Here is a 12,984-nt window from a genome sequence, read left to right as displayed (position 1 = left end):
TTGGCAATATCAGGTAGAACGCAACTAGTGGAATCAAGTGATGATATTGATGAAAAGTTTTTAGCAAACAATTCAGCTTTGTCTTTAGGTGAGATGACAAAGTCTGAACCATACAAGAGAGGTGGAATTAAGGATTTGCCCTTATTATTGATATTATTAAAGATTCTCCAGAAGTCACGAGAGCCTAATTTTTAAGATGAGATACGAGATTTCATGACCTGAGAATAGCGGGTTTTGGCATTAGACAAAACCTTTTTACAATTGTTTCTAGCAGTAATAAACAGACGTCTGTTTTCTGGAGAATTGTTTTGCTGATAAATATGGAAGTAACGGTTTCGATTGGCAATTGCAGCAGCGCAGTGTGAGGAAAACCATGGAGGAGAGTGGGGCTTGACCTGGAATTGTCGAGAGGGAATAAAAGTTTCTATTCTAGCCTGAATCCACAAAGTTATGTAAGAAGCACATTTGTCGACAGGAAGACAAAAGATTTCTACCCAAGGGCCATCACAAAGAAAATCACGCAAAGAATCCCAGTCAGCTTTACTGTAGTTGTAAGAGGTTCGATAACAGGGGGATTCAGGTGATGAAGAAGAATGAGATATTAGTTTTAGAGAGATCACACTGTGATCAGAAGAACCTAAGGGTGAATGTGGAGAAAATGAGCACTGACTAGGATCAGAAACAAGACATAAGTCGAGTAGAGAAGGTAGATGACTCGGGTTGTCAACGAAGCGAGTTGGAAAGTTGACTATTTGAGTTAGGGATTGAGAAAGGCAAAAGTTGTGGGCTTTAATGCCTGCAGAGTCACTGACACTAGAGCCGAGCCATTCAGAGTGGTGAGCATTAAAGTCACCGACAACAACTATATTAGCTGATGGATAAAGAGAGAGGGCTTGGTCAATATGATCAGAAATAACGTCAAAAAGAGTGCAGTCTTGAGATGAAGGAGAACGATATAGAACAAAGAGAAAGGCAATAGAGTGAAGTGGTGCTAAACGAAAGCACATGAAAGAATAATCTGTGGATTCAAACCTAGTTTCACGACAAATGGGTGAATTCTTACAAATGTCGTGAAACTAGTGCTGAGGCCAAGCAAGTGACTATTGGTGACTATTCTTACAAATGTCGTGAAACTAGTGCCGAGGCCAAGCAAGTGACTATTGGAGTCTTTACGAATTAGAGGAAGATAACCATCAACACTAAGATCACAAGATGAGACAGCTGAACTCAAATTAGTCAAAGAGCAAGTAGGTCTGGTGAACTTTGCAAGAGATAAGACTCAAAAGAAGAAAAGTTACTTCGACGACCACGAATATTAGTGAATGATAGGTTTAGAGAACTTGGTGATGATGATGGTTTTTTGTGTTTTATAGTTTTTGGTACTTTATTCATTTTTAAATTTGATTGAAGAACTTGACTCAAAGCAAAGATAGTACTCAGAACACCGTTTAATAGCCCAAGCAATTGCCTCATTACTACTAATAAACCCTAAGCTGTAACAAAGGACTCCAAATGTGGCCTCCGCAACGCACACCAAAAGTACAAACAGGTACACCATCCATGTGCAGCATGGCACTGTTAATACTTTGATATTTTTCAGCTGTTGATGGAATCAGCCTCTCTGAGAGCTACATCAGAGTTCGAGAAACCTGACTACCAGATGGCCTCAGAACCATAAAACTGAGTTTTGGAGCTGTACCCTCATTAGGAGATAATAGAATGAGTTGCCTAGTCATAAAAACAGAGACACAAGCAAAACCCATGCATTGAGTCAAGAAGATCCAGCATTCAACATCCTAAACTGGAAACAATGTATTAAAAATACATCTGCGCCAGCCTAATAGATGAAGAGGTGCGAGGCTGGTCAACAGATAGAATCTGTTTACCCCTTAAGATAGAATATGTTTACCCCTTATTATAAATCTCTTATAAGCTCTAGGTATGCTGAAAGGGTGCACATGTTAATTTTTTCGCTCTTAAAGCCATTTTTTAAAATTAATTATTTTACGTAAAAATATTGAAGTAAACAAATCATAGGTATAGAAATGATCAGTGTGGAATAGATAAGTATAGAAAAGGTAGGTTTGGTAAAGACATGTATTTTATGGTTTCGGAAAGCTAGTAAAGTTTGGTAAAGACCCGTATGTTATGGGTCAGATCAGCTAGTTAAAATTATTTTCTAAAAAAAATGGATAGTTCTTAAGATCTATGAACATTTTTGTGATGTGTCCTTAATATTATTCAGTATTAAGGACACATCACAAAATTATTAGCAAATTTTAAAATAAGTTACCTGGGTCTTAAAGGAAGCAAAATTATAAAATTTATAAAAGTTAATAAGTTAAAATAAATTTTATTATGATTATAAAATACCAATTTAGAAAAAAATAATATTTTAATTTAAAACAGGAAGGAAAAAAGAGAAAAAAAAAATCTTGTTTAACTTGGTATTTTTAATAATATTAGTGACCTGTGCTGGCCCAAGGGCCTTGATTTATCTCTTTAAAATAACTTTGTCTTTGTGTGTGTGCATGTATATATATATATATATATATATATATATATATATATATATATATATATATATGTATGTATGTATGTATGTATGTATGTATGTATGTATGTATGTATGTATGTACGTATATATTGTTAATTTGGTTATATATTAATTTTTTTTATGTAAAAATTTTTTAGAGCTTTGTTTGATCATTCTTCAACAACAAAAGGGGACCTTTCATTTAAAAAAGGTGATATTTTATTAGTAAAATCCACTCTCTACAAAGGACAGTTTGGTGTTTGGTATGCAAAAATTGAGCAAGGTGAAAACAATAAAGAAGTTGAAGGAACTATCCCAAGCACTGAAAAGTATTTTAAATCTTGTTAATTTAATTTTGTTAAATTTTTATTTGATTTTTAAATATTATGTGATAGTTGAGTGTAAAGCTTTTATTAGTAGAGTTATCATTATTTATTATTATTTTTGTTAGTAGAGTTATCATTATTTATTATTATTTTTATTAGTAGAGTTATCATTATTTATTATTATTTTTATTAGTAGAGTTATCATTATTTATTATTATTTTTATTAGTAGAGTTATCATTATTTATTATTATTTTTATTAGTAGAGTTATCATTATTTATTATTATTTTTTTTATTAGTAAAGTTATCATTATTTATTATTATTAGCCATTATTATTATTGTTGTTAACGTTATTAAAACTGATTTGTTATAGTGCTGAACAAGAGCTGTTACTACATCGTACATCATCATACAATGATGACAAATTAAAAGGTCGTAAAAGTTTGTTTCGTCGTAGCAAAAAAAGTACACATGGCCACTCAGCCAACCATTCAAGGGAGAGTAGTGATTCAAGACCTGAAAGTGAATATACTCCTGTCAGCTTGACTCTATCAAATTCTTTTAGTAAATTTTTATGCATTAAATTTATGTAGTTTTTGTTTTTATGTTTAATTTTTTTTTCTTTGTTATTAAATGATAACAAACTTCAAATCATTTTATTGTTTTAGTTGTGTTTAAGAAGTATTTTTTTTAAGGCTCAGGTACTTATAAGTTTGTGAAAAAACATGACTCATCTTTTCCTCGACCAGTTGTTGTTGTTGGTGCACTGACTGAGGCAATTTGTGACAAACTTGTTATGGAATCAGCAGCCTTATTTTCTCGTTGTTTACCTGGTTTGTATCTTTGAGTTTTGTTTGATAAACATTTAACAGTGTTTTAAAACAATTTTTAATAGGAAAGATATTTTTTTTATAATACAAAAAGTTATATAAATGGTTTTTAAATAATGCAGAAATATGCACTTCTTCAAAGCATACAATTGATCGATGTGTTGCTGATGGAAAGTATATTGATTATAAAATGACAAGAAAAATTGATCGCTATGAATGTATAACACCACAATCTATCAAAGATGTTGTCTTTGTAAAAGTAATGATCCATAATACTATTATCTCCTGTATTTTAAAGATGCATGTATTAAATATCTATTAAACATTTATAAGAAAAAAGTGTTTATAATTTTGTCAGTGTTAGACATATTCTTTATGTGCCAAATAGGTTCCTATCTCCTATTGCTTTGTGTACTATGTGCGTAAATGATTTATTTATGAGTGTATTTTGTGTCTTTATATGGGTGTCAAATTGGTTTCTTCTATTTCTTTAATATGCATACTTTATGTTTCAAATGGACTTTTTTGTGTCACTTTAGTGATAATACACACAAACTTTATATCAAATTGTATTCTAATGTGTTACTTTATTGTTAATTTATGCATAATTTATGTGCCAAATGAATCAATATAACTAAAGAATTATTTTTATTTTATTTTTTTTTAGTCAAAACACTGTTTACTTGACATCAATCCATCAAGCATTGAAAAATTAGCACCATTGAAGCTCTACCCAATTATTATCTTTATAAAATACAAGTCTGCTAAACAAATCAAGTAAATTTAATTTTTTGTTCATTTGTAAATTAAATAAATTTAATTTTTGTTAAATCATTTGATAAACTAAGTTTTTTGTAAGTAAATAAAGTTTTTTATAAATTAATAAAAATTAATAATTGTAATTGAAACAAGTTATAGGTGGGTAACATATTTACAATCGGATGCCATATTTAAATTAGGCTGTAAAAAAAAGATAGCTTAAGTTAATACACCTATAAATCCAACTTTTAAAAAATACAAGACAAAGCACAAAAAAAATTTTACAAAAAGAAAATAACGCAAAAAAAACATATGATGCGTAGTTTTTTTTTGTTTTTTTTAACAAGTTGTACATATATGTTTTTTTATAATCATGTATATTTTTTATTGAATTTAAGAAAACATTTACAAGATTTTCAACCATACATCTCAACCTCAACTTGGTAATGAGGAAAAATAGTTGTAACAATTATAACAACAATTAAAAAAAATATTGTAACAATAATTAAATAGCTCCTTTGACTGAATTTATTGAAATCAAAAAACTTATAAAGCCCTAAGCCATAGTGATTACAATTTACCTAGGTGAATGAAAGATCTGATATAAAACATCTTAAGATAATTTTGGGTATGGGTAGGATATTAATTATGTAAAAAATAAATTTTCTTTGATATTTATATTCTTGATATACAAGTTATATGTGTCATTACAATTGTGTTTAGAGAATTAAAAGATGGTCACTACATCAAAGATAAAATACCAACCAAAACAGCAAGAGAAATGTTTGACAATTTTTCTATTGTTGAGAAAGATTACAACAAGTTATTTACTGGTATGAGTTTTAATTAAAAAATTTTTATTTAAAAACATTAAAAAGAGACTTTCTCCTTGATTTATTTTTTGCTTGATGTAATGAGCTGCTCTATATTTATAGTTATACTTTTAGATAATATAAATAGGAAATTTTATAAACATCTTAAATAAATTTTGAATAACATACTTTTTAAAATATATATACTCATAAATATAAATTACTAAAGATAGACAAATATCTAAGAATATGTCATTCCTTATGCATGAAATAATTATGTTTTTACTCTTCACTTTTATTTTAAACAGTTTACTTTTTTTTGCTTGCTAATGTGTGTGTGTATATATTCATATATATATATATATATATATATATATATATATATATATATATATATACACACACACACACTTATATGAATATATATATATATATATATATATATATATATATATATATATATATATATATATATATATATATATCAAGCTTTTTCAGGAGATGCATGTGGTTGCATGCTTTATATAACCACGCATATAATATTTTGTTTTAATAACTTGGCCACAGTTCCAGCATGTTTTAAGTTACTGCGTTTTAAAAGTTGTGCTGAATAAACAAATGTAAATTTAAACTAATATTAAAAATGAACAAACTATAAACTGGAAAGAGGAATAAAACTAAAAAAAAAAAAATGCTTAGTTAAAAAAATTAAAATCTAAACGAATGATAAAATAAATAAAGATTAAACTAGAAAAATAAAACCATAAAAAAGATGTTTTCGTTTTGATTTTAAAATGTTTTACTACAAAGAGTTTAGAAAAATTGAAGTTTCAAAGTTATTTAATATAAGTTTTATTACTTCCAAACTTAACTATTTAAAAATTTGAAACTTTGATATTTTTTAATGTCTACAAAGCAAATAAAACTTGACAAAAAAAATTATCTTTTTGTAGGATTTGAGCCCTTGCCCAATACCAATATAACAGTCGCGCCTCATAAATAACACAATTAACACAAGTATTATATCAACGTGGCAATATAAGGAAAATTAATAGCTTTAAAATATTGATTAAAACGCTTTTAAATTAAATTAAGTCTGAACTAATAATTGAGATGCTTCAAAATTAAAAAATATATTAGTTTTATTTTTTATTTTCTCTTGTTTATCCTTTATTTATTTTATGATTTGTTCTGTTCGTTTTTTTTTTCAGTTTATGGTTTGTTTATTTTTTAATTTTATCTTTATATTAGTTTGGTTTTTTCAGTGTATTTATTAAAATATGCAAATTATCAATATATGCAAAACACCATCGCCAAGTATTCAAAAAAAAAAAGTTTGTATGAGTGGTCATATAAGGTGTGCAACCGCATGCATCTCCTGAGAAGGCTTGATATATATATGCATATATATATATATATATATATATATGTATATGTATATATATATATGTATATATATATATATGTATTATATATATATATATATATATATATATATATATATATATATATATATATATATATATATATATATATATATATATATATATGTATATGTATATGTATATATATACATACACATGCATATAAATTCTATGTTTTTCCATTCCAGCAATTATAAATTGTACATCTGGATTATCAAACTTATGTAATGATATTAGACACTGTATTGAACAAAATCAACAAAAAGTCTTATGGAATGACATCAATCCTGCATGATTTTTTTAAAATAACAAATTTTATAACTGAAATTTTATTGAGTATATATATATATATATATATATATATATATATATATATATATATATATATATATATATATATATATTTTAAATCGTTAACAAAGAGTTAATAAACAACAGGTTATCTGTTCTCATATTTATTATAAATGGTTTATAACAACTTTGTGACTGACATATTATTTATTTGCTTTTGTAATTTTTATAATGTAAATTGTTTTATTTATTTTGTACATTTTTACAAAGTTTTTTAATAATTTTTCTTATAAATTAATATTTTATTTGTATTTTGAAATAATGTTACAAGTTCTTACATTTTTTGTTTTGTTTTTCTTTTTGCTTTTATGATTTTCCCCTAAAATTTATATCCTAAAGTTTTGTTTTTTGTTAAAAAAATTTAACAAAAATTTAAATAAATTAGATAAAATAAATAATTAAAAATGTAAAGTTTTTATGTAAGCATATTGTGTGTTATTATGCTTTTAATGCATTGTGGGTTATTATGGTTTTATGTAAGCATATTGTGCATTAGTATGCTTATAATGCATTGTTGGTTATTATGCTTATAATGCATGTTTGAATATATGCATAGCCGTTTTCAAATCAATGCACAAAATCATTATAAAAAAGAGTTCTCTAGTTTATATCTATAGGTAAATAACTGAGTGACTGTTATGTAAACTTAGTAGCAGTTGTGATATTGAATGAGTGACAGTTATGTAAAGTGAGTGACAGTTAAGTAAACTGAGTGGCAATTTAATAAGCCTTTCAATAAATATCAATCAGTTCATTGAATAATTGACAATCAGGTTATTGACTTTATTAGCTTTCCCAAGGTTTGTGCATGCAAAAACCTTCTTTCAATCTTTTTTTCAATCTCTCAACCTTATCTCAACCTTATAACTTTGAAACACAAACCTCAATGAACAAGAAACCACTGAAAAATAAGTAATCACTATAAAAAGTTTGTATTTTTAGCTTATTATTTAAATAATATTAATTCAACAAAATGGCATCTTCAACAGCTACACGAAAGGTTGCACTTATTACTGGAATAACTGGACAGGTACTTAGTATTTTTCATTTTCTTTGAAATATGTTTGAATTATAAATAAACAAAAACTTTAGGCAAAACAAAAAATTTAATTCAAAAATTTTTAAAATGTTTTTTAATGGTATTTTAACTGTAGTTTTTTGTCTCTATTTTATTAAATTTTTGTTCGTTATATCAGAGTATGACAAGTAATATATTAGGGTAATTAATTTACATAATAAATTTTTGTCATGTTTTTTTTATAGGACGGATCATATTTGTGTGAGTTTTTACTTGAAAAAGGTTATGAAGTTCATGGCATAATACGTCGTTCAAGTTCATTTAACACTGGGCGTATTCAGCATCTATACAAAGACAAAGCAGGACACATTGGAGGAAGTGAGTTGATTTTTTTAAATGTTTTGTATTTTAATGATAATTATGATCATGCTTATGATAATGTGATCATGAGCTTATTGACCATGGTGATAGTGATGCGATTACTATGATTTCACTATTTAATATCTTGTTTTGTTCTCTTTTGAGAAGAATTAAGAAGTCAACTTCTTAATTTTCCTTAAAAGTCTAATAAAGTTTAACAAATAAACTTAATAAATAAAGTTTATTTAAATGTTTATAAAATTGTTAATACTTATGCTGTCGTTTACTGCATACTTGGTTATGAAAATTAGGAAAAATAAAATGGATTTTTTTCCTAAAAAACACCCACATTTTAGATTTCTGAAAAATAATCTTATTTAAACCAATAAAAAAATCAATAAAATAATTGTTTCTTAAAAATCTACTGTAGAATGGGATTAGAGAATAGTAAAGTATTATTCAAATGCTTCATTGCAAAAGTCATGCATGACTTTTGCAAAAAAAATTTCCGCCCAGTAAAAATTTGAATTTTTGTGCTAAACATATAATATAAAATGGTTATTTAAAATTTGGTTAAAAAATAACAATAATTTCTAATTTAGAACTGGTATCAGCTAATTTATTGTTTAACTTAAAAAATTTGGATGAATGTGTTTATAAAAAAAAGTAAAGTTTATTGTTTAAATGTTGTAAATAATGTTAGCCATGAAGGATATCAGCTAAAAATATGGCAAAAACATATTTTTCAGGTTAAAGCCTAGAAGTTAAAGAATTGTTTTTGTTGAATTTATGCATGTCTCTAAATTTATGCATTCTCTAAATCATCTTTTGTTCAATTGTCTCCATGGTTTCAAAGTATTAGGTGTGTATTGGAAAATAAAAGTGTTGTGGAGAACATTAAAGCATGTATAATAAGTTATGTTGAATAAAAGAGTTTGTCTGATAATTTTATGACTAAACTCAATAAAATAGAATACAAAAAAACCGGTTGATCAACCATCAGAACAAACATAAACTTTTTGGAACAGTTTCCTTTTAAAAAGTAAGCCTTTTACAAGATAATAAATGATATTTATAAATACATAACCTCCTTCATGATTTTTTCTTTCAAATCAAGTTTAGTTTTATTATAAAAGCTGTATCAGAAGTAAAGGTTGATAGTTGCTGATTTTATGATTTTATTAATGAGTGCATCATTTTAGAAATTTCAAAAGACACACAAAAATGCGGTTTAAAGAATAGTTTTTATATATTTTGCCTTATTTATATATATATATATATATATATATATATATATATATATATATATATATATATATATATATATATATATATATATATATATATTATGTGTGTGTATGTATATATATATATATATATATATATATATATATATATATATATATATATATATATATAATATATATATATATATATATATATATATATATATATATACATATATATATATATATATATATATATATATATATATATATATATTTTGGGTGTCAAAAAAAAAAATTTTTTTCAGATTTGATTGCATAGTTGTTTATTTTGTGCCATTTGACATAGTAATTAACTGTGCAAAAAATCTTTCCAATCAGATAATGTTTAGGGGGTGCTCAATGACCATAAAGTTTTACGAAAAATGTGAAAAACATGGAAAAAGTAACAAAGTTCCACAAATTTCTAAAACCCGGTTAATTAGATTTTTCAGATTTGATCAGTTTTAATTATCTCTAAATATTAAATTCTGAATACAAATTACAATCCACATCCACTTTAGACTGGTTTATTAGCAGAGAAATTAATGAAATAAAATACTGCAATACGACTAAAGTTCTGCGGTTTTTGTTATATCAGAATTTTTCCAAAATAAAACACTAGGATTTTTGACTCTTTGTCATTGATTAAAATACGAATTATAAACAAAAAAACATATGAGCAATTAACATTTAATTATCGTAATGTTATAGTTCATGCAATGTTAATGCTAGCGAGGACTATAACTCTTCAGAGTACACTTTCTGGCATCTGGCACTCGCTTTCTGTGATCCTCAACCACCTGAATTAACCTCTGCATTTCAGATTCATTCCTTGTAATCGATTCATTAAACATCGACATTAAAGCCACAGATCGTTCGGCAGCATCATTTATTACTTTCAATGAATATACTAAATTTTTTCCTTCTTGGTATTCTGGGGAATCATTCCAGGTAGCTGGATCGTTGTTGAACAGAAAATCAATATCAACCTTCATTGACCGCAACGCACTTGCTGAAACTGATGTCACCAGCATGTCCAGAGATTTCTTCTCTAGACTTTCAATGTTCTTTAATTTGATCAACCTTTCAGACCAGTTCTCACCGTGAAATTTCATGTTGGAAATCATTATTCGCTTCTCTTCCGTTTGAAGTTTGTTTGAAAACAAAGCTAGTGGGACCAATTCTGGTGAAAGGTACCACAAATGGTTTTGAAAGTTCTTGACTGCTGCTTCGGAAATCGTTTTATTCACAACTGCAAACTGCTTAAGTTGCTGAAACAGAAACAAGTCATTAACTGGAGCATCGCTGGCATTTGTGCATGATATCCAAGATTTTACATAAACCAGACTAGCAAATAAGCAAAATTCACAGAGATTTTTTTCCTCTTTTGTGGTCAACTTGAACTCTTCACGAAATAAATAAATCTTAAAACAATAAATAACCTTGGCCATCCAGCGAGCCATGTGATAAGCACCAGGGATCTTGAAATGATAATTTTTCTCTTCTTGATCAGGCAGTTTTCCAAGTATTAACAGACAGAAATCCATGATTTTTTTGTAGTCATCCCTTGGCATTTTAACATGCAGGTTTTCTTTGAGGAATGCAATCACTTCATTTTGTAGTTCTTGCACCAGGGGTATTTTCATTCGAATGTCATCCAGAGCTCTGGAAATTTTAAACCTCTGCAGAGGTTTAAAATTTCCTTGATTAACTTTGGGCCAATATTGCTGAAATCTCTGGAAAAGAGGTATGTTGGGACCAGATGATGGTCCAAATAGTGATCCAAACACTCCTGCTACTATGATCTCATGAACATGGTGTCTGCAAGCGAAATATAACAAATTTCTACCTATATGTTTCTCTAGAACTACACATGCACCATTTTTGGAGCCAGTGTTAGAGGCTGTAGTATCAAAACTCATTCCAATAACATCACCAATTATGTCCCAGAAATTAAGCAGATGAATAACTGCTTTTGCTTGGGCTTCTCCAGTTCCAGCTGATAGTTTTGCTATTCCAAGTATTTTGTCAACATTGTGACCTGTCACACCTACAGATAGCCGGTCAACATTTGCTTTAGGGGCTGCAGAATTTGTACGATCTATCATCAGTTTGCCATCCCATTGGACGATTAATGGTGGTTTGTCCAAATCGCAGAATTCAGTTCGAACAGTGGCTTCAATATTTGATCGATGATAGGTTCGTTTTCTACGGACTGTAGAACGTGACAATGATCCATCATCGAGGTTCTGTCCACCAGCCCTTGCAATTGCTGCTGCTAGTATAGTAAATTTTGTGTCAGATAGATTAATTCTGTCTAATGTTGATGAAACATCAGGCGAGTCAAGAATTGTATCTAAGATACATTGTCGTTTTGGAGTACTTGCTAAACTTGATTCAGCTGACCCTGAAGAACTTGCTTTACTGACTTGTTGTCTGTAATAAACAGGGATTTCTATCTCAAAATCTCTATCAACCATTTTGTCATTATCAACAGCATCGTTATCGTTGTCATCACTATAACTTTTGTCATGTAAAGGTTCAATAACAGGAACTATTGCACTCGCACCAGATTGTCTTTGCTCTTCTTTTAGCTTTCGTTCTCTCTCTGCTTGTTTCCTTGCTTCATTTCTTTCTTCTAATTTTGAAAGTTCTTTGTCCTCTCCAAACATCACCATTTTTCTCTGACATCTCTGATCCAATAAAAATTCTTTATCTTCTTCAATTCTGATCATGGTTTCAGCATCCTTGTGGGCAATGTCAAAAAGTAGGCCAATGGTGTCTGTAAATGATTTCTCTCTCGATTTCTGAGAATCTGACAATCTGGATTTTTTTTTTTTTTTATTAATTTAAATTCCTGGACTAAAGTTTTCAACTTTAAGACTACATTCGGATGAAATGCTGTCGGAATACGGGCTTTATTCCAAATAATAATCAGTTCATCAACAGTTGTTTTAAGACTTTCAGGCACTGACTTTTTGGTTGAATTAAGATGATAAAAAAATGTTTTTAAAACATCAGATGTTAAGGGAAGAACTTTATCTGGAAGATTTGGCTCTGGTTGTCCAATTAAAAAGATTTTGGTTTGAAGTCGTGTAGAGATAGCAACACGAGATGATGCTTCCATTTCAATGATAACTGAAATATTATGAGAAAATCAAAACTCAATACCATATTATACAAACTTATCATTCAGTTGTTGGTTTATGCAGCTGCAGCAATATATTATAATAATTATTACTAAAGAAATTAAATAAATATTTTCAAATTAGAAATTATTATTATCTGCACTTAATAACA

The 12,984-nt window shown here is 27.8% G+C and overlaps 2 protein-coding genes across 2 annotated transcripts in view; both read left to right on the top strand.

The window, feature by feature from the left end:
* Nucleotides 1-7,320, top strand: part of LOC101241087 (disks large homolog 5) — a 61,553-nt gene extending 54,233 nt beyond the window's left edge. Inside the window, exons 17-23 of the mRNA XM_065796093.1 lie at nucleotides 2,695-2,865; nucleotides 3,236-3,426; nucleotides 3,558-3,695; nucleotides 3,815-3,951; nucleotides 4,360-4,469; nucleotides 5,175-5,284; nucleotides 6,876-7,320. Of these exons, the coding sequence (XP_065652165.1) occupies nucleotides 2,695-2,865; nucleotides 3,236-3,426; nucleotides 3,558-3,695; nucleotides 3,815-3,951; nucleotides 4,360-4,469; nucleotides 5,175-5,284; nucleotides 6,876-6,982 (964 nt within the window). The 3' untranslated portion in view covers nucleotides 6,983-7,320. The remainder of the gene's footprint in view (nucleotides 1-2,694; nucleotides 2,866-3,235; nucleotides 3,427-3,557; nucleotides 3,696-3,814; nucleotides 3,952-4,359; nucleotides 4,470-5,174; nucleotides 5,285-6,875) is intronic.
* A 631-nt stretch (nucleotides 7,321-7,951) lies between these two features.
* The window catches only part of LOC100215889 (GDP-mannose 4,6 dehydratase), a 39,509-nt gene continuing 34,476 nt past the window's right edge, over nucleotides 7,952-12,984 (top strand). Inside the window, exons 1-2 of the mRNA XM_065796094.1 lie at nucleotides 7,952-8,068; nucleotides 8,302-8,434. Of these exons, the coding sequence (XP_065652166.1) occupies nucleotides 8,012-8,068; nucleotides 8,302-8,434 (190 nt within the window). The 5' untranslated portion in view covers nucleotides 7,952-8,011. The remainder of the gene's footprint in view (nucleotides 8,069-8,301; nucleotides 8,435-12,984) is intronic.

The sequence above is a fragment of the Hydra vulgaris genome, chromosome 04 (assembly GCF_038396675.1).
Source record: "Hydra vulgaris chromosome 04, alternate assembly HydraT2T_AEP".
Lineage (NCBI taxonomy): Eukaryota > Metazoa > Cnidaria > Hydrozoa > Anthoathecata > Hydridae > Hydra > Hydra vulgaris.
The sequence above is the reverse complement of the archived record's forward strand: the minus strand, read 5'-3'. Positions and strand labels throughout refer to the sequence as shown.